Source organism: Ahaetulla prasina, chromosome 2, assembly GCF_028640845.1.
Source record: "Ahaetulla prasina isolate Xishuangbanna chromosome 2, ASM2864084v1, whole genome shotgun sequence".
Taxonomy (NCBI): Eukaryota; Metazoa; Chordata; class Lepidosauria; order Squamata; family Colubridae; genus Ahaetulla; species Ahaetulla prasina.
The window spans coordinates 194,733,147-194,754,255 of record NC_080540.1 but is presented as its reverse complement, the minus strand read 5'-3'; the positions used below and the strand labels follow the sequence as shown (position 1 = coordinate 194,754,255).

At 38.3% G+C, this 21,109-nt stretch overlaps 1 protein-coding gene across 2 annotated transcripts in view; it reads left to right on the top strand.

Moving 5' to 3' along the window:
- EPHA1 (EPH receptor A1) overlaps positions 1-21,109 on the top strand; it is an 82,877-nt gene that overhangs the window by 4,848 nt on the left and 56,920 nt on the right. For both annotated transcript variants that reach the window (XM_058172854.1, XM_058172855.1), the window contains exon 2: positions 5,090-5,157. In XM_058172854.1, coding sequence (XP_058028837.1) covers positions 5,090-5,157 — 68 coding nt within the window. The remainder of the gene's footprint in view (positions 1-5,089; positions 5,158-21,109) is intronic.

The following is a 21,109-nucleotide window of genomic DNA, read 5'->3' as shown; positions in this document are numbered from 1 at the left end:
TCCTCACGGCCACTGCAGCATGGAATATAAAATCCAGCCCTAAGAAAAGTCAACTGAAGTCGCAGAGACTTATTTGCATGATTTTTTAGATACAGTTATTCCATGGGAAGTGGTGGCTCAGTGGCTAAGACGCTGAGCTTGTCGATCAGAAGGGTTTTTTTATTTTTATTTTTTTATTTTATTAAATTTCTATACCGCCCTTCTCCCGAAGGACTCAGGGCGGTGTACAGCCAAAATAAAACACAAAATATATACAATTAAAAGAATTTAAAATGAACTATTACTATGCGGCCGATAATTAAAACATTTAAAAATTTAAAATATTTTTAAAACCCCAATTTAAAACAACTATTTATGCCAGTCCTGCTTGAATGAATAAATATGTTTTAAGCTCACGACGAAAGGTCCGAAGATCAGGCACTTGACGTAAGCCAGGGGGGAGTTCATTCCAAAGTGTTGGTGCTCCCACAGGTTGGCAGTTCAGTGGTTCGAATCCCTAGTGCCACGTAATGGGGTGAGCTCCCGTTACTTGTCCCAATCTAGCAGTTCGAAAGCACATAAAAAATGCAAGTAGAAAAATAGGGACTACCTTTGGTGGGAAGGTAACAGCGCTCTGTGTGCCTTTGGCGTTATGTCATTCCAGCCACATGACCACAGAGACGTCTTCAGACAGCTCTGGCTCTTCAGCTTGGAAACGGAGATGAGCACCGCCCCCTAGAGTCGGGAATGACTAGCATACATGTGCGAGGGGAACCTTTACCTTTACCTTATTTCATGGAATAGAAGGGTATAAAAGGCTGTAGAAGAGTTGTTCCTATTACAATGTTTAAAATACATTTTACATGCATCCTAAATTCAAGCTTGCAAGCTCACTGCTGTTTATAGGTGGATTGATTTGATTTGGGGTACGCTGAGTATGCAGAGTCCAAAAATTGAACATGAGAATTCCATCACTAAAGGTCAAAAGGGAGCAGAAGGAAAGCAGGGGCTATGTTCCAGTGGTGGGATTCAGGTAATTTAACAACCAGTTCTCTGCCCTTATAATTTCTTCCAACAACTAGTTCAAACTGCTCAGTAAGTTAACAACCAGTTCTCCCGAAGTGGTGCGAACTGGCCGAATCCCACCACTGCTAAGTTCTAACCCTTAAACTCTCTTAAACACCAGGAAGCTTCTTAGATTTAAGTTTGATTCACACTTAGTCTTTTTACCCATGTAGCAGAACAAACAATTCAGTTATTTGTTGTCTGGATTTAAGACAAAAGTGTCTATGACTGTACACACTTTCTTTGACTTATAGAGGCATTTTTTTTCTTACAGCCTGCTAGCCGGTCAAGTCTCCTTTTAGTGTAGATCCCTGAACCAGTACTAATTAATTGGGCAATTTCCTCTTCTCCCTTTTCATGCTTTTGCTAGCTTAAAATGAAATAGTAGGAACATAGCATTCATTTTTAGAATGCAGAATCTAAAAGTTTGGTTGTTGGTTTTTTTTAATTACTAAGATTTATGATGCATGAATCCCTGGAACTCCCTTGATTTTGAAAGTTGTTAGATTATGAAATCTAATAAATCAACTGTAACCTAATAGCCCCAAGGAAATAGTTCCCTGCAAGCAAGGGAAGATGAGCTACCTAAGATTCATGGTTGTTATTCTTGGTTTCAATTGTAACCAAGTGACAACGAAGAAGCTAAGAAGGGGAAGGGAAGAGATGAACCTCCATGATCTGAACTTCATTTTCTTTGCTCCGTGGAATGGAGTAAAACAAAACTAGTCCTGGCCCTTGCATCCTTCACTGGGAGGAAACCTCCAAAAATAAAGTGAAACAACAGCAAGAAAAGTATAAAAGCTCTTTTCCTTCCTTCCTTCCTTCCTTCCTTCCTTCCTTCCTTCCTTCCTTCCTTCCTTCCTTCCTTCCTTCCTTCCTTCCTTCCTTCCTTCCTTCCTTCCTTCCTTCCTTCCTTCCTTCCTTCTTTCCTTCCTTCCTTCCCTCCCTCCCTCCCTCCCTCCTTCCTTCCTTCTTACTCCTCCTGTATAACTCCATAGAATATTCTGCAAATATTGATTTCATCAGCTGTCAAATGCCATCAAGTATTAGTTATAGTATTACAGTGTGGGAGATGCAAACTCATTAGATGTCAAATAATGTGAAGAATAGCTTTCTTTAACAGCTTATTTTTTTTCAAATTAACAAAGAAAATTATGGTCTCAAGCAACCTTTAGACCAATTTATTAAAAAAGATATTTGATTAGATCCTTCCAATTACAGATCTATCTGTGGCTGGTAATTTATATATTAGTTAGCTTAATGGAAATTTGGCTTCTTGGCTGGATGTCAAAAATGTGCTAGGCCCAAGCAAGTTGTATTCATAAACAGATCAACAGTTGACTACTGTTAGATCTCTGGCTGAAAAACACATAGCATCTCCTGCCCAAAATTCTTTTATTCTCTCTCAAGGGAATTTGGGCTTAAATTTAGCATTACTTTCATTACTTCCAAGACTTCTCTATTTAATTATCTCTCTTTATCTAGAATCTACTAAGAGTGAGAAGACAATTTGATTCAGCCTATATTTGTCACAAAAGGGCTTCATTAGACCAGTAACTTTTTGCCCTAGATTTCCTTTCTCCAAAATTGGAGAACATAACACTTAGACTTCCATTGTTTTATTGTTCAAATGTCACTTCCCTTCTTTCTCTAACAAATATATACCTGAAGAGATATATTATGTGCATTTATGGGTTAGCATTTCAGAATTTGTTTTACTGATAATTTCAGTAAATCTAAAATAAGGGAGAATATTTATAGCTCAGGGCTGAAATGAGGGGTTATATTACTCTCAAAGAGCACCAACTACCCCTCAGTAAATTTAAAATAATGGTTTTTCTTTAAAAAAAAATAAGCATGTGTATGTATAAATGGTTCATTAGAGGACAGCCCATGGAACAAAACCAACCACCCAAAGATTTGGGAATCATGTGAGAATAATTTCAATTCAATATATTTGATAATGTTCTTTTTCTTGGGTTGCCTATAGAATTTATGCAGTTCTCAACTTATTCCTACTAATATTAAGGCCATCGTTCTTTTTTCCTTATCAAGGTTGGAGAATTTATTTCAGTTTCTTCACAGATATTTAAAGCTAAAGACTAACTCCAATTGTTAGGTAGCCTTGGATTGGGGGTTTAATTCAAATTTGGAATAAGGTATCTCTATTTTTCCCATTACATTCTTGAGATGTCTAAATTTATCCTTTTGTTGCCTTCATGTTAGAGGCTGGTTTTCTTTCTCTCAAATGTAGATCCATTCCATAGAGCTTGACAGGCATATTTCTCGTGTGGTGCACTGTATTATATTAGAGAAGAGAGCTACCATTCCCTGCCTTAAACTCAGAATCGCCATGTTTAGGCCTTTGACTTTGTTTCTTCTCTCTGCAGGAATGTTGCCAAATACAAGCCATTTGTGATCTGTTTATCACAAATATTGACTTCCAATATTCTTAGTGGCTCACAGATTTGTCCCAGTTTCCATTGTACAGGTAGTCCTCGAGTTACAACCTTAACTGAGCTAGGCAATGACAGTCGTAAATCAAGTTAATCATAAAGCAAGTTACCACATGACCACTGATTTTAAAAACTTTTTCACAATAGCCATTAAGCGAATGTGATGGTTTTTAGGAGAACATGGCAGTCATTAAGTGAACACGGAGGTTATTAAGCAAATGTAGTGGTCATTAAGGGAATGCAACAGTTGTTAAGCAAACCCATTGCTCGCCATGAGGCAGTTTTGGCTAGAAACTTAAACACTGGTTTTAGAAAAAAACATAGTGAATCATAGTCACGTTACCATAGGACACTGCAAACAGGCATAAACTCGGACCAATGTTTGAGCACCCAAAATGCAATTATGTGACCACAGGTGAGGAGGTAACATCAGAACTACAAAGTCAAATCATAAGTAGCTTTTGGGGGGATCTGTTGTAATTTTGAACAGTCACTAAGCATCCAGGCGTCGTAAGTTGATTACCTCTAGCCCTTAATAATCGGTACCAAGGACAAAATAATTACTTGAAGAACCTAAGCATACCCTTAATCTGCTATGCTTTTTGAAGCACCAGGTTTAGTTTTGTCCTCCTTGCCTTACTAATTAATCACCATCAGAGAATATTACACGATAGTTGTCTTTGCCATTACAACTATTTTGGTTTATTTGCAGGTCTTTGATTATATAATTACATTTTATTAACATAATCATTAGTCTGCATAATCTACAATTGAGAATGTTACGGGAACAAATAGAACATAGAATCATTGGGCTGTAAGGGACTTTAGAGGTCTTCTAGTCCAACCCTTTGCTCAAGGCAGGAGACTTTATCCCAGACAAATGGCTGTCCAGTCTATTTTTGAAAACCTCCAGTGATGAAGGACCCACAATTCCAGGAGGAAAGCTATTCCATTGATTACTTGTTCTCCCTGACAGAAAATTTCTCTTTATCTCTAGACTGGATCTCTCTTTAACAAGTTTTCACCCATTTCTTCTTGTCCAGCCCTCTGGTGCTTAACAGACATGTCACCTCTTAAAAGATCACCTCTTAAAGGATCATGCTGACAGAACTCCTAGAGCTACCTTTTGTTTCCAGGATTGCCTCTGAATAGCAGTCGCTGGAGAACTCGAGCAGTAATGCTTATTGACTTCCTTGAATGGATCTCTTTGATCTCTGGTGAGAAGAGAACCCTGGCCCATGTAGGCCTTTGGGCAGGGGTGAAATTCAGCAGGTTCTGGAGAAGCAGTAGTGGAAATTTTGAGCAGTTCGGAGAACCGGCAAATACCACCTCTGGCTGGCCCCAGAGTGGGCTGGGAATGGAGATTTTGCAGTATCCTTCCCCTGGAGTGGGGTGGGAATGGAGATTTTGCAGTATCCTTCCCTTGCCATGCCCACCAAGCCATGCCCACAGAACCAGTAGTAAAAAAAATAGAATTCCACCACTGCCTTTGGGGGTGCTTCTTCATTACTTGTTTCAGGCAAAGTTGGTATAAATTTCAAGTTTTTGATGGCTGATTTGATTTTTTTTTTCCTTATTCTTCTTTTCAGTTAATCTTCTGGACACAAGCACTTCTCAGAATGAGCTAGGCTGGTTGCCAGATCCTCCAGATTCGGGGGTAAGTAGAAATCACAAAAACTAGAATGCAAACAATCTGTATTGCATTGCAGCATGGAGCTGAATGTTCAGTGGCAGCTAGGAAATCTCTGCTAGAGATTAGTTGGTTTACTTAATGTCAGAGAGAGAGATCTTGCTATCCGTGTTGCTCTGTTGCTTGGATCCTAGAAAGGGCAAAAGTAGCTGGAGAAGTTTGACAAATGAGGGTCAATAGAAGCAGAGGCCTTAGAAAAGTTGAATAGGGGTTGAAAAGACAGTAAAGGGTGCGATGTGGGCCTAGCCTGAAATTTTAATTGATTTTAAAAGAGGGTACTCCGGAAGAAAAACAAAGGCCAAGATTTAGAGGGGAAGAGGCAAGGAAAATAGTTGAAGCATGGGCCAAAAGCTCTATCTGTCACCAAGAATCTCCAGTTTTTTAAACACATCCTTTAGAGAGGGAAACATTTTTTTTTGCTGGACTTCATCTTCTTGATTGCAGTGTAATTTTGCTAATGAACATCACTTTCTGTGTGATGTTCTAATATGTGAGATAATCCATAGGTTGTTTCTTGGATAGATTTTGCTGATTTTCTGATATCTAGTCATTTCTTGTTCTTTTCCTTCCTTCTTCTATTGTTTTTCCCTTCTTTTCTTTTTTTTGTCCCTTCCTATCTAGCTTTGCTTGCTGGTTTATTTTTTATCCAATTTCAACAACATGAGTGGGGATATAAAGGCACAAGCCCATTTATGAACAATGTATTAACTGATCAAGCTTTACTGCTTAGTGCAAAATCCCTCATGTTTCTAATTCTGCAGTATTTAAGACGTTTTCCCAAATGAAACTCTTGATCAGATCATAGCCACTCTCTCTGTCTCTCTCCCTCCCACCCCCCACCCCCCCACATCTTCCTTTATGGCTTTGTGGAAGACTATCTTGCTGTACTTTGCAATTCTTTGGAATGCACTGTACATTTCAATTGCCTCTGGGGAACTGTCACACATGTCAGCTTTTTTGATCTTCCTGTAGTGCTTTAAATATTTGGAATTTCTACCATTTGCTGCCTCCAGTTTATGTGAGAAGTTCTCCCTTCCCCCATCTGTACAAAAGAATGCTTTTTTTTTTTCATCTTAGGAAAATGAATGCTGCTCTATTGTTTTTGTGTTTTTATGTATTTAATAGTTGTATTGTTTTTCTCATTTTTAAATTATTTTTGCTGTTCGTTTTTGGTTGATTTGGTATCATTTTTCTGCACCTTTACTTTTGTAAGCAGGCCAGAGGCGTGGTAGCGAGATGGGTGGCTATATAAAGTGAATAAATGAATGAATGAATAAATGAGAAAAGATCTACAGAGTTTCCTGAAATCATAATTCCAGAATTTCTAATCAATCAATTTAAGATCTTTTACATTATCCATTTTCATTGTGTGATTATGTACTGTTAGCCATATCTAAAATACAGTCAAATGAAAAATCATTCAAAACACAAAACAAAAAGCCTAAAATGTATTTCAATCCCCTTTCTAACTATAGTCAGAAGAGGGCTGGTCTTTTCAACAAGAAATTGTTCCATAGTAGAAGGCATGCCATGGAAGTGGTGGGACTAACTATTGATGCTAAATGCATCTATAGCAGGGGTCTCCAACCTTGGTCCCTTTAAGACTTGTGGACTTCAACTCCCAGAGTCCCTCAGCCAGCAAAACTGGCTGAGGAACTCTGGGAGTTGAAGTCCACAAGTCTTAAAGGGACCAAGATTGGAGACCCCTGCTCTATAGAATATTTGTTCCTCCCCCACAAAAGGTGTCCTGCTGAATTCTAAGAGGGAGGCATTGGTGCAACTCATTACTAATGGTCCTGCAAGCACTTTTAGATTTCTTTGTGTCATCTATAGCAGGGGTCTCCAACCTTGGCAACTTTAAGATTTGTGGACTCCAACTTCCAGAATTCCTCAGCCAGCTTTGCTGGCTGAGGTATTCTGGGAGTTGAAGTCCACAAGTCTTAAAGTTACTAAGGTTGGAGACCCCTGATCTATAGGCCACAATCAGTACTTTTCACTAATGTGCAAGAGGAAGCCTCTTTTCTTATCCTGCTTGTTTCCATCCTCTCTGATCTTTCTCGGCTTTTGCTCCGTTTTTTCTTTTTTCCATTTAATCTTGTCTGAACCTTGGGCCAGATTTGGCTTCCAGTTGACAAATCCCTGCAGTTTTCTTGCCAAGGTTTTTCAGAAGTGGTTTGCTATTGTCTACTCCCCAGAGCTGAGACAAGCTGAGTGACCAGACTGGTCATGCAGATGATTTTGTGTTCAAGGTGGAATCTGAACTTACAACCTTCCGGTTTCCAGTCTGATGCCTTGGTTCCTATACCAAACTGGTTCCCTTGCAGTCTCCTTCTATTTGGATGAAAATTGCACCTGGATCCAAATCCTTTTTGCCCACTAATTCAGCTCCCATTTTCTTAAAAAAAAGTCAGTCGCATTAGTGTTAAGGGTGTAATTAAGTTAACTTCTAAGTTACTCCTGTTCTCCATCCAAAATAGGCAGCAGTTATGGTACCATTGCTAAGAGGTTAGACTTGGAGCAAGAAAACTCAAGTTCTAGTCCACTTTTAACTATGGAAGCTCACTGCTTCCCTTTGTTGTTCTTTCGCAGCCCAATCAACCTTGCAGGCTTGTCATTCTGGAGGGGAAGAAAACAGGACTTCCCCTGTGCTTAGATATAAAGCATATTGAATAAAACTTATTTGCGAATTCCTAAGTAATAATACTTGTAGTTGAGGCTTTTGCAATACTGACTAGGGATGTCTACTAATGTTCAATGTTTATTCTACATAGAGAGGCTATGTGATCTTTCTTTGCTTTTTGTGGCTAAATAAAATTGTGATAGTACCCATTTTATTTCTGATTTAAAGTTGTCCTGAAAAAGGCATCTTGTCCCAGGACAAATTAGGGTTGAAATATAATAACATTTAACAATAACATTTTAAATGTGAAACAAATAGGCTGTCAAAACTATGCCTATGCTTTCAGGTTGGGTTATATATATTACTAGTTGGTTAAAGCCATTTTCAAATGAAGTTTAATTCCCTGCAATTTTGTGGACATATTTATGTAAAAAAAATTGGCAATAACATAGAAATGATTTACTAATCATTTCTCTTCTGGCATGACTTTTCAACTTTCTAACATTACAGCACTTGCTGGAGTTTCCCATCCAAGTATTAACCAGGCCTGGCCCTGCTTAGCTTCTGGGTCTAGAGAAGATTGACCACATAGTGTTACCTATTAATAATAATACACCACCTGAATCCATCAGCGTTCCAAAATGTTGTTAAAATGAGCTGTATGCAGAGCATAATATAGTTGCCTCTTGGGTTTACAGGAGCTTCTATAATAATGGCAAGGCACATGTCTTGTGAATAGGCTATCTCATCGCATTGTGGTTAATGAACACTGAACATTCTTTTGTGTCAGGGTACGACTGACAGCTGAACAGGGTCAAAATCCTGAGATTCCTATAATTGCTGGATAGTGCTGCTAGGCAACGGCCCCAACAAATATTGTGCAATGTTCATCTTTGCCTGTTTCTCTAGTTAAGCCCAAGGCATGTCTCGGTCACAAAGGTTGTCAATTATTTCCTTGAAGTCAAAGATCTACCATCTGTGTCCTGACACCAGTATTTGATACTGCTAGACCTGCATGCTTATTTATATTTCTTCTGACCTTGGCAAATGTAAAGAATAAAAGCCATAGCTGTTGGGTAATTCAATGCTATCCGTTCAAAGTGAAGCCAAGAAATAATTGCAACATACTGGCTACTCTGAAGGAAACATGGTACTGGTACTATCTGCAGTCTTCCACCCAGCTTTTAACTGGACTTTTTAACTGGAACAGAAGACTGGGAAAGAGAATTTCATTTCTTCCTCTTTTTCCTGCCATGATTCATATAACTTTCTCACCCACTTCATAAAATGGAGGCATTTAAAAGAACTGAGGTTTTGCCCTTATTTCTCATGAATGTTAAGTGTTTCATAAGACTGAAAAGAGAGTAATTGCTAGAAAGTGGGCTATCTTTAGCCATTTCAACAGATGGCATTTGTCCTTATGAACCATCCTAGCATTATGAGCTTAAGAAGATGTTCACCTGTTCTTCTCCCATCAGAAAGTATGTTTTGCTAGGAACTCAAGGAAACCTTCTTTGCGGTTGCAAAGTTTTGGAATTCTTTCTGAAGGGGATCAAGCTCATTTTCATTCATTTTCATTTATTTGATTTTTATACCGCCCTTCTCCCGAAGAACTCAGGGCGGTGTACAGGCAAATAAAAAACAGATAAGACAATATTTTATAAAATGCGAGATTAAAAAACTTATTATAATTTGCCTAAAAAATTTAAAATATATAGAAATTAAAACCCCGTTTAAAATTAATACTAAAAACTAAAATCCATAAAATTTAAGCCAGCCCCGCGCGAATAAAAAGATGCGTCTTCAGTTCGCGGCGAAAGGTCCGAAGGTCAGGTATTTGGCGTAAACCCGGGGGAAGTTCGTTCCAGAGTGTGGGAGCCCCACAGAGAAGGACCTTCCCCTGGGGGCCGCCAGCCGACATTGCTTGGCGGACGGCACCCTGAGAAGTCCCTCTCTGTGAGAGCGTACGGGTCGGTGGGAGGCATATGGTAACAGTAGGCGGTCCCGTAAGTACCCAGGCCCTAAGCCATGGAGCGCTTTAAAGGTCATAACCAAAATCTTAAAGTGCTCATCTTCTGTTTGTTATCTTTTGGTTGCAAGCAAAACCTATTTTTATTTAGTATTTAGGCATAATAGTAGCATAGCTCCTGAGTCTATTGGATGCAGTTTACTGGTGCATTTATATTGTTATCATGCTTCATTTATATATACTTTTAAAAATTGGTTGTCTCCATTTTTTTAGTGAAAAAGTGAAGTATACAATGTACAATCATAAAGTGCTCTGTCTGCCTTTTTTAGAATACATTTTCAGCAGTAAACAAAGCATTTAAACGATAAAGAGGGGAGGAAGCACCAAATAATTTTGTGCTGATGCAAGTTTACAAAAAGTCTGCCACAGGTGCAAAGCTGTTAGGAGGTGAAGCTCAGCCACTATATTCTAGTTTCCTAAATTTGTGTTCCTGACAATTGCAGACAAGCTTTGCAGATTAATTAAGAGATGCATTGGGAGGTTTCTTTTCACTCTACTTATATCCTCATAGGAAACTCATGCATACTTTCTTCCTAATCTGCCCACCATCTTTTTAAGCAGAATAACAGAGTTGGAAGGGACTTTGGAGGTCTCCAAGTGTTGTGTCTTGTCCGCTCTCACCGCAGCCGGGGTCTGCTTATCTGCTCCCGAACACGGAGGAATGTATGCCTCCCGGCCCCAGTCCTGGCTCCATGCCCAGACAAGCTGCAGAGGAGGGGGCATCCCCCGGCCCCAGCCCTGGCTCCATGCCCAGGCAAACGGAGCAGCTAGACCCCTCCCCCTCCTCCACAGCATGTGAGCCTGAGGAGGGTTTACTCCCAACAACAGCTGATTGGAGTGACCCTCGCATCAGAAGATTGGATAGGCGGAGGCAACAGAAGGAAGGGAGGGGCAGGCCTTAATGAGTGCTGAGTCATGGAGCCACACCCCATGGCCTATATAAAGGAGCTACTTTCTGGCAGTCTCTGAGTCAGGCAAAAGTCAAACTTATCTTGCTGAAGTCACTTACTGGTCTCCTGCCTGCTCTGAGGACTTTGCTAGGACTTTGGGCAGAGCTGCAGAGGCAAGCCTGATTCGGATTTCCCTGACCCGGCCGTCAGCGGAGGAGTGGGACACGACACCAAGTCCATCCGCCTTCTCAAGCAGGAAACCCTATACCATTTCAGACAAATGGTTGTCCAAACTCTTCTTAAACATCTTCAGTGTTGCATGGCAGTTCTGTGCTCTTTTTCACACAATGTGCAGATCTCTGCTTTTCCACAAAAGTGGATGAAAGAATATGCAGAGAATACAGTTTCTTTAAACACTCCACAGGATTCCTTGCAGTATCAAAGCCCTTTTTTCCATGTCACAATGCAGTGGGAGACATTTAAATAAATTGAGTGTTGAAACAAGCTTGTGTAGTGTTCCCTTAATTCAATCTCAGGCAAGCGCCTAGTGCTGGGCTTCCCACATTTGGGCTGCCACATGGTTAATTGTATTTTCCTCCCTTTCTACATTGGTAAATCTCTTCTTCCAGTGGATGGCTTGGCTAATGCTGATATTGTAGATACTGTATGTGAGAGCAGCGCCATAATTTCTGATTCAGTTCAACTCTTGTAAAGACCCACTTTGTGGGTCAAAGTGCTATTAATCATTATAAATAGTCATCTCCGGATGGGAGGACACCTATCAATATATATTTATCCAGAAACATGCACTACAATGATCCTTTCATTCGTGCACTTCCTTTTCTGAATGCAGAAAGAGGAAAAAAAATCTTCACTAGAAGCTGAGATCAAGAGAACAAACAACCCAAGTGGTAGATGTGTGCACGTCAACCTTATGCTGAATATATATTAAAATAGAATGTAATAAAAGAACAAGGTCTAATTGCTGTGGTTGTGACTCATTTCCGGTCCTTAGCTACCGTTGATAAGAGATGTAATGAGATCGGTACACTCATAAAAGTTCTGAGTAACTTTCGGTTGAATTAAAAAAAAATCCAGCCGTTGTTGTTGAAACCTAAGGCTACTGTTTCAAATTTGCCAATGAGTTCTGGTTTTTTGAGTGGTTTGATATTAGAGTATTTAGATCTCCCTGTTTGGTTCAACTAAATGGTGACCATGATGCCTGCAACATAATGTCTTTTAATTCTGTGTGGAAGTTCTCTTTCTCAGTGGTGCACTGATCAACACACACACGTGGCTTCACATCACTTTAGAACTGCCTGTCCCCATTAAATGAAGCTGAATTACATCCTCAGAGAATTCAGATCTGTCTGTTCAGTTCTATATGACAATATGCAGTTCATCTGGATTATCTTCCATTGGAGCGTGTCTGTCTCAATACTTTATTGGTATTAGCTCAGTCCCAGAATCTAACAGGAAATCTAACAAGAACCATAGCAGGTTCTTCTGAGAAAATGGAAATTGCATTGTTCCTAGCACTGGACTGCTACTGCTGACTGCTCTGAACTTAGTGGTGAGATCCCAGATATGCTGGGAGACATTTCCCTTTGCCCCCCCCATTCATTGCTTAGCCAGCTAAAGGTGATCTGGGAAGCAACCCAGGGAAGAAGGTAACAAACACCTGTCTATGGAGCTTCTCAGCCATCCAGGTCATGGTTGTTCCAAGGGTGCTTTTTCAAGAGGCAACTGGACTTTCTTGTTTTTCTTTGGAGACGTTCTTCAGCTGAAGAGCTGAGGAAGCTTCTTGAATGAGAAGTGAAACGTCTTCAAAGAAAAACAAGAAAGTCCAGTTGCCTCTTGAAAAAGCCCCTTTGGGACTAACAAGCACCTCTCCCTTAATTTTCATTGGCAGAGATTTTGAGGAATGTACATGGAACTTAATGTTTCCATGAGCTTCTTATAATTTTTCAGGTGAAATAGAAAGGGAAAGATGTACAAATCAGCTTTTGGGTCAGAAAAATAGAATATCTTTCTGGGCGTGCATTTCTGAGCTTTGTCTCTTGTAATCAACAATCCTCTGTCTTACCCAGGGCCTTTAACTTTGACTAAGACACCAAGCAAGATTGCTAGATCATACATTAGAAATCTTGCCATTAAGAATTTCACACCAATTCTTTTTAACACTCTGGCTGCCCATTGTTTTACAAATGTATTACTTATCCCTACAACTGCTGTGATTTAAGCATTAAGTCCTTAGTCCTATATTGGGTACTGTAAAGGAGGTACGACATAAAGGCGCTCCAGAGAAATAAGTCATTCTATCTTCTGTATAATATAGACACATCCAACTGGCTCTTTAATCAAGCAGATTAAGACCACAGTCCAACCATCAAACGCATCATCTATTATATAAGTAAAATATGTGTTCTGTGATTAAGCAGTGATCCCTGTTAATGTAAATTGGGGAAATGGGATTTTCCTTTCATGTGTTTATCCTGCAGTTAGCAATCCACCGAGAAATATTTGACTTCTGCCGTTCCAATAATGCTGTCTTTTAAACATTGGTGCCTAATATTGCTGTTTTGCAAGCTAGTTTACAGGTAGTCAACTTACGACTATAATTGAGCTTGCAATTACAGTTGTAAGTCATGACAGTCATTAAGCAGGTCATCATGTGACTGTGACTGATTTTACAACCTTTATGCGGTAGTCGTTGAGTAAACATTTTGATTAAGCTAGAAGTAAACACCCGTTTCTCGCACACACGAAAAGGTCAGAAATCACAGTCTCATGACCGAGGGACATTGCAAATGACTGTAAATGTGGGCTGGTTGCCAGATGTCCATAGTATGGCCAGATGACTGCAGGAAGAAAAGCAGCTGTTGGAACTTCATATGGGGTAAAAGTATCTTTAGGGAGGGGGAGTCTATTGTAACTTCGACCAATTGTAGGTTGAGGACTACCTATACTGTAATATCTGTTCTATATAAATGGTAAGAAGCATTGTCAAAGATATGATGTTTAACTTCCCTGTATTGTTCCAAGCTATTATATGTGCTGTCGAAGCAAGTACAAGATGGTGATTATTAAAGATAAAATGTTAAGCATGTAGAAGGGTAAGTCTTCTGAAGAAGAATTAGCATGGCTTCTGCAAAGGAAGGTCTTAGTCCATTAATCACCTCGCGTTTTTGAGATTATCAGGAAGCTTCAGGCACCAGGAAGAGCACAAGAAAGAATTAAAACAGAAAATGGTTCAGTGCAAGAAAATATATAATTATGATATTCGAGCAAACGTGTGTGTGCATGTGTGTGAGAGAGAGAGAGACAGAGAGAGAGTGGTGTCACAATTGTGCGATTACAGCCTCACTAATATACATAACTATTAACAATATTGATAAATTTAGGTTTTTTACTTCTCTTTTCATATTCTCGCCAAGTTCTTGAGGGGAAAATAGGAGGACAGTCTGTTGGATATGTTCGCTGCCTTGCATTATTTATGAAAATAAGAAAAATGGGATATAAATAAATGAAAATGAAAAAAATGAAAAAGTCTGTTTATGTATGTATTTATTTATAACCTGCCTTTATTATTGTGATGGAAGGAAGCTTTAGATTTGAAAAGGGCTAATTTTTCAAATTCAATGTTACTCATCTTTCTGGTTCTTTTCTCCAGTCAATTTATTCTATCTAGTTTGTTGCTTTGTTTATGTAAAAATTTATATGAGTTTTCTTGTTTATTTTGAACATAGATAACTTTGCAAGTGATTGTTCCTGGCATATTTTGTTTTCACTTCTCTATATGATATACAGATTTGGGGAAATCTGCTACCATAGTATGTATTTTTGTACAAACTTTTGACTCATCCCAACCCATCTCACATGGTGGTGGTTGTGGAGAAAATAGGAGGCAGGAGTACAGAATTAGATATATTCATTGCTTTGAGTTGTTCAAATATGCTTTTAAAAGGCAGAATAAATATTGAATAATAACAATAACAATTACAAAGTTGATCGCAGGTTTTGGAAAATTGAAGGTAGCTGCACATATATGCAAGTTGGTTCATATACTGTACAGGAAGTGCAAATTAGCTAAATCTGCAGTAAGCTAAACAAATTATTCTCACATCCCCAGTTAAGTCTGAGGAGATTTCAACTTCTTGAGATAGGAAAAAACAGAGAGCCTTTGTTATACTCTAATGTATTTATTATAGTGGGAAGGGACCCTAACATGATTATTCCTTTGCATTGAGTTTTCTGACATTGCTTGTGTCCCCCTGCTGGTTAAACATATATTTCCAATTACTGTTTTGCAAATACTGTGAGAGAAAACTGTGGGTAGGGGGTCCACACATATACACTTTTACAATGGATTTACCAGCCAGTGAGTGAATACTGGAATATATTCCTGCGTCCCACAGGTCTTAATTCTATATTAAGCGTAATATGATTAGCGATCTATATAGTGAAAACAAGATTCACAGAGGAGAAGCATAAGGCACAGCCTTAGAATAGAATAGAATAGAATAGAATTTTTTATTGGCCAAGTGTGATTGGACACACAATCTTATTCTTAATCTTATTACAAACTTATTCCAAGCAATTATCAGTGAAGGAAGAAAGTCTGCATATATTTTGCTGAAATCTTCCATATTCTTCTATGGATGTAGTTCAAACATATATAGTGACCAAAGCCACAGTTCAGTAAAATATGTAAAAAAAATATGTAGGAGTGTTCAAGAATCTAATATCTAGTCTGGTGAGCAAGTGGCTAGGTGATGATCACAACATTTGGCCCTGTCACAGAGGGTGACAACGTGGGACAAGGGGAATGACATCTGGGGTGTATATACCATCATGAAGCAACACTACAGTGGATAATCTAAGGTGATCCAATATAGCCACCTTTGCATAGCAAAGATCGTGGACTAAGATCCAGTCTCCTTAAGTAACTCCCCTAATAACATTCCTGCTATGCATGCAGGTTTAATCACTACTTTCTCTTCTGTTTCTTTCCTTCATCTTATTCAGCCATTAACGATTAACAGTCTTTCAGAGCAATTCTGTTGGGCAGGCTACCAAACATCTCAGCAAGCCTTTAATTTAGGACCCTCCTGGTGTGAACTGATCATACAGAAGTAATTGGCTGATTGGCAGTTTCAAGTGGAGGGGGGAGGGCACATGCATGCCTGCATGAGAAAACTTGCTCCCAGCTTGTCACATTTAGATGCAAATATTTGGTCCCCTGGTTCATTTTTGCAAGGAACAATTGCCTGGACAAGCTTTGGGAGATGTTGATGAGGAGCACAGGGCTTACAGCAGCTGGCAGTTAGTAGAGAATAATTTATTAGTTATTCCAACCATACCATGCTGCTGTAGGCATTGCTGAAATGTAAGGAATTGTATAAAAAATAATAAGATGAAGAGGGAGAGAAAGAGAGATGTACCTATCTCCAAGGAACTTACAATCAAAAAAGAATGCAGGCAGACAGAACTGCATTTTTTAATAATGTGCCACAGTGAGTGTCTTGATACATTAGTGAGAAACTGCACATATGATCTTCCATTCTAAATTAAGGAAGAAGGATCCTAGAAGACAGACCAGCTTCCTTCAGCCTACATAAATTCACTTACACATACGGGGGTGAGGGGGGGATGTAATTCCTAGAATCACACGTTCACCAATGACTATTTCAGATGCCCTTCACAAAAGCATATTTTTCAAATTTCTGTCTTTTCTGATTATCCATACAGCTTGTTATACTAGTAACCCATTCCTTTCCTTTTCCTTGAAAAATCTGTTCAAAGTTCTTTGAAGTTTATGGATTAGTTAGCAAAAAGAGATTTCCAAATCCATATTCGCTAAGAGAACATTATGGGGCAAGGGGTGGTTCATAGGAAAGTCACTGTAAATGGGACAGAGCATATGACCTTAGCACTTCTTCTCAGAGAGCTTCCCTCTCTTTTCACTTCTGCAAAACTTAACAGTCTCTGAGCTCAGCTGGGGGGGAAACAGTTTTTAAAAGAGTGCAAGGGGACAATTGAAGGGGAGAATCAGGAGGCAATGAATGAGGGGATGAAAGACTTCCTGCCCATTGATTCACAGTTTCCTCAGACCATTAGCATTTCAAGGAAAGCAAGGCATTGTGGAGCCTTGTTCCCCCCCAGGACATTATTAGCAAATTTTCTGCCAAGGGTTTTTGTCAAAGAAACAGAAAAGAAAGTTGACAGCTACTTGTCTCTGATCAAATGCAGGAGTACTTTAATTTGCGTGGCCTCTGACTCTAGGTGGAATATATGTATGTGAAGTTGGAAGAGGATATCTTCAAGGTTCTGCATATAGGGCCAACATTATTATGGAAAGAGTCAGAACATGTCAGAACATAGTCTCCTCAGGCCTTCAGTAGAAGAATGTTACTGTTTCAATCTGGCCCATTTTCTGCCAAATAAAACATCATCATCAATACCCCCACCACCCTCATCACTATCATCATTCATATTTTCCTAACTAGTATCTGGAACTGGGCACCAATGCTTTTTCCTATAAGAAATTTAATTCTTCCAAGAGGCAATCAGACATCCTTTCCAATAAGAAATGTATACATAATGTCCTCGCAGTAGTTAGCATGTATAAAACTAATTCAATATACTCAGAATATCTGATTCAGTAAAATTGAGTGTGAATATTGCAGGTTGAAATAACTTTTAAAATCAATTTCCTTCTAGTAGGAATAATTTTCCAGAATTTTAGAGCATTACTACCAAATGTGAAAAATGATACAACCTGCTCATTGTATTTCCAACTGTTTTTTAAAAAGACTTTTCTATTTTAATTATCAAAACTGGATTGAAATATCTATGATAAAACATATATCTCAATTTTCTCTAAGTATAATATTCACATTCCCACTGTTGTGTCTCTGTTACTGCATTCAAATTCTGCATCCATTTAATTGTGCGAATTTTGACTTGTTTGGATTCCAAGTTAAACTTTACCATAAAATTATAAATGAAGCCTTAAAAGGTTCCATATTGTCTGTTGCAAGATTTTTAAATGTAGTCAAGTTTCACAATAGTCTTCCTGGTTTCTATAATTCTTGTAGTGCAGTACTACTAATTTGAAGATATTGAAACCAAGCAGGTAAACTGGACCATTGTGAAATAAATGTTCCAAAAAAGATTTTATCTTCATCTTTAAAATTATTAATGTTATCCAGAGTCACTATTGAGAGATGGGTAGCTATATGCTGTAAATCAATATGAATCAAATAAAGCTATATGCTGTAAATCAATATGAATCAAATAAATTCAACTAGACACAAGAACAGTTTTTTCCCGAAGGCCCTCACTCTGCTAAACAAATAATTCCCTCAACACTGTCAGACTATTTACTGAATCTGCACTACTATTAATCGTTTCATAGTTCCCATCACCAATCTCTTTCCACTTATGACAGTATGACTATAACTTGTTGCTGGCAATCCTTATGATTTATATTGATATATTGACCATCAATTGTGTTGTAAATGTTGTACCTTGATGAACGTATCTTTTCTTTTATGTACACTGAGAGCATATGCACCAAGACAAATTCCTTGTGTGTCCAATCACACTTGGCCAATAAAAATTCTATTCTATTCTATTCTATTCTAAATATTATTGCTATTTAAACATTGCAATCAAAACCAGTTATTAACTTTCCACTGAACTAATTTCAATATTGAACTTAATATTTTGCTGTATTTATTCTAGACATCCCAACAGAAGTCTTCTTATTATGCAAACTTTTATTACATTATTTATTTCTTTTTTAAAAAAAACACGCAAAGATATTTGGGCAGGCGTCTGAAAGTCCTGTCCCTTCCCTTGAAGCAGATGGGCCAAAAGAAATACAGTTTATTCTGAGATATACAGTATGTTAAGCAACTAAGTATGGTAATACAATTTAAAAGTTTCAAGCTTTTTGGACCATAAGTAGTTCTGTACTTATTTATGCCAATCGCTTAATATTTTATTTTCAACACATATTAGACTCATTTGAAAAAGAAAATCAAGTCCTGGTGGCATCTTCATTTTAACTGCTGCAGTTCTTCCTAGTCATATAGAAATATACCGCCTGCTCTTATGCTTTCCAGCTCAATAAATGTTAGTAAATAAATCTTATTTTCATCAGGTCCTTTCTTATATATTTAGTCTCTTTTCCAGTGATGTTGAACTCCATTGAGACATGTAGGTACTGCTTTTCTTTCACTATCAAATTCCATGTCAGCATTTGGAACTTTTCTTTATTAATTCAATAATCTGAAACAAAGGTTCCATATACAATGTTGCTATAAATGTTGATTTGGTTCTTCAAGGTGGTTCCCAGTATTTTTACATAATGCGTCGTTGTAAGTATTAATGGGAGTGTTTCATTTTCATCCTGTGAAGCAATTTTGAATGAGTCAGATCATTTGTACAACTGACCCAGTCCCAGCTACTGTAACTGATGATGGCTCTCTAAGCACTTTGGGAAATATCTTTTCTTATGCTTTTGCTCAAGATCTGTTTCAGGCTGGAGCCTGATCATTGTTTATTTATTACATGTGCATTCATGCTATACAGTACTTCCAGTCTACTTTACTGTTTCAACAACTCACTATGGGCCTTTCTTCACAATCACCTAGCTAACATCAGCAGAATACTGTACAAGCATGAAGTTTGAAGCCCCCAGTGCTGATTCTTATCTGGTCTTTGATGTCGCCTGGCACCCTTCTGAGATAATGGGTGACAGATTCTTTTGAATAATATCAAAAGAAGGGGGAAGCCACTGCTTGAACATCTTTAGTGCAGGTAAGGATCACTTAAGGCTGTCTCATTCATGAGTTGGTGATGACATGAAGGCAACATCATAGGATAGGAAAGAAAAGTTGCAGGGCATGTTTGTACTTTGGTTAACTGCAAATCTAAAAGATGCAAGTTTGGACATGGTTTATATAAGGATGAGAGAAAAGGATTGGTCCAAGAGCATTTAGCAAACTTTATAGCTAATTGCTTCACAAATTCTTAGCAGTATCGAAATAATGTGCACTTGGAATCCATCCATCCATCCATCTATCCATCTCCAGAAAATGCAGCTTTCTATCTGGTAGGGAAATCCCACCAAAGGAGATGTGAACCAACTGAAGCAGAAAACCTGGCTCCACCAGATGAGCAGAAACCACATCAGCACTATAGACAGGATGTGTCCAGGGAATAGGCTAAGAGCTATGGTCTGAATTGAGTAGTGAGACTGATTAGTTTGTCATCACATTAAGATGCAAGTTTAATAACCTAGAATGTTTTCAGACCATGTAATTGTTATTCAGTTTAACTGCTCTAAGCGTTGACAGCACAGCAGGATTGGCTGCTATGATTCTTTGTACTCTTGGAAAGCTGGAAAGGCTGGTCCTTCAAATAAACAAAACAAACCTCACCCACAGTATTAAAGTTAGGAGACCAAATCAGCAAGTTCTGCAATGCAATTCAGCAGGCTTCTTACTCTAACATCTTACCCAAGTTTCATAGCAAACTCAGAGAACTAATTAACATTTGGTGAGGTGGCTACTTCAACATTCCTCCTCTAAGGTGGTTTCATGCCATATCATCCATTTCCCCAGCCAAGTTAGGAGTTGCCATCTCATGAATTCATGTAATTGATGTGATCCAACAGTAGTTTTGGTTGGACTTGTGCCATTTACAAGATGGAATTTTTAAACTCTAATGAGAAGTACCAGCTGCAGTCAATTACTTTGAGACTTGCAATAAACATCTATAAACAAGTCTAAGATCATTTGATTCATCCATCATCATCCTTTCTTTGTTAGATATATACCCCATTTTTTCTTCACCAGGTCAATAACAGCAAATATAGCCCTTGTGCAATTCTTCTCGTGATGATAATCCTGTGCTGTAACTATATACCTCTTATGTTACTGAAATTGATTGAAAGAAACTGAAGATTTTGAAGTGCTTAGTTTCTTCAAGTTAATTATACATTTAAAAAATGGTGGAAATAAGACAATTTGTACATTCAAGTAGCACCTAATTGCTTCAAAACAGAAAGAAAGCAAATGACCACACCTGTTAACTATTCCCATGCCAATTAATAGAGCACTGTATTTGCCACCTTGAGTTGTGTAATAAATATGTATAAATAAAGGTAGGATCTAAATCAAATGAATACATAAATTGAATACTAGTTAATGCAGCTAATGATATTTTCATTTCATGTTTCCATTTATAACTCTGCCTTCTTCCAGGGCCTCATGGTAGTATGTTAACACTTCCTCCTTCAGTTTTTATCCACCAAAACAAAACAGGGTGGGCCACTTAGTGAGCTTTGTGGCTGAGAGTAAACTTTAA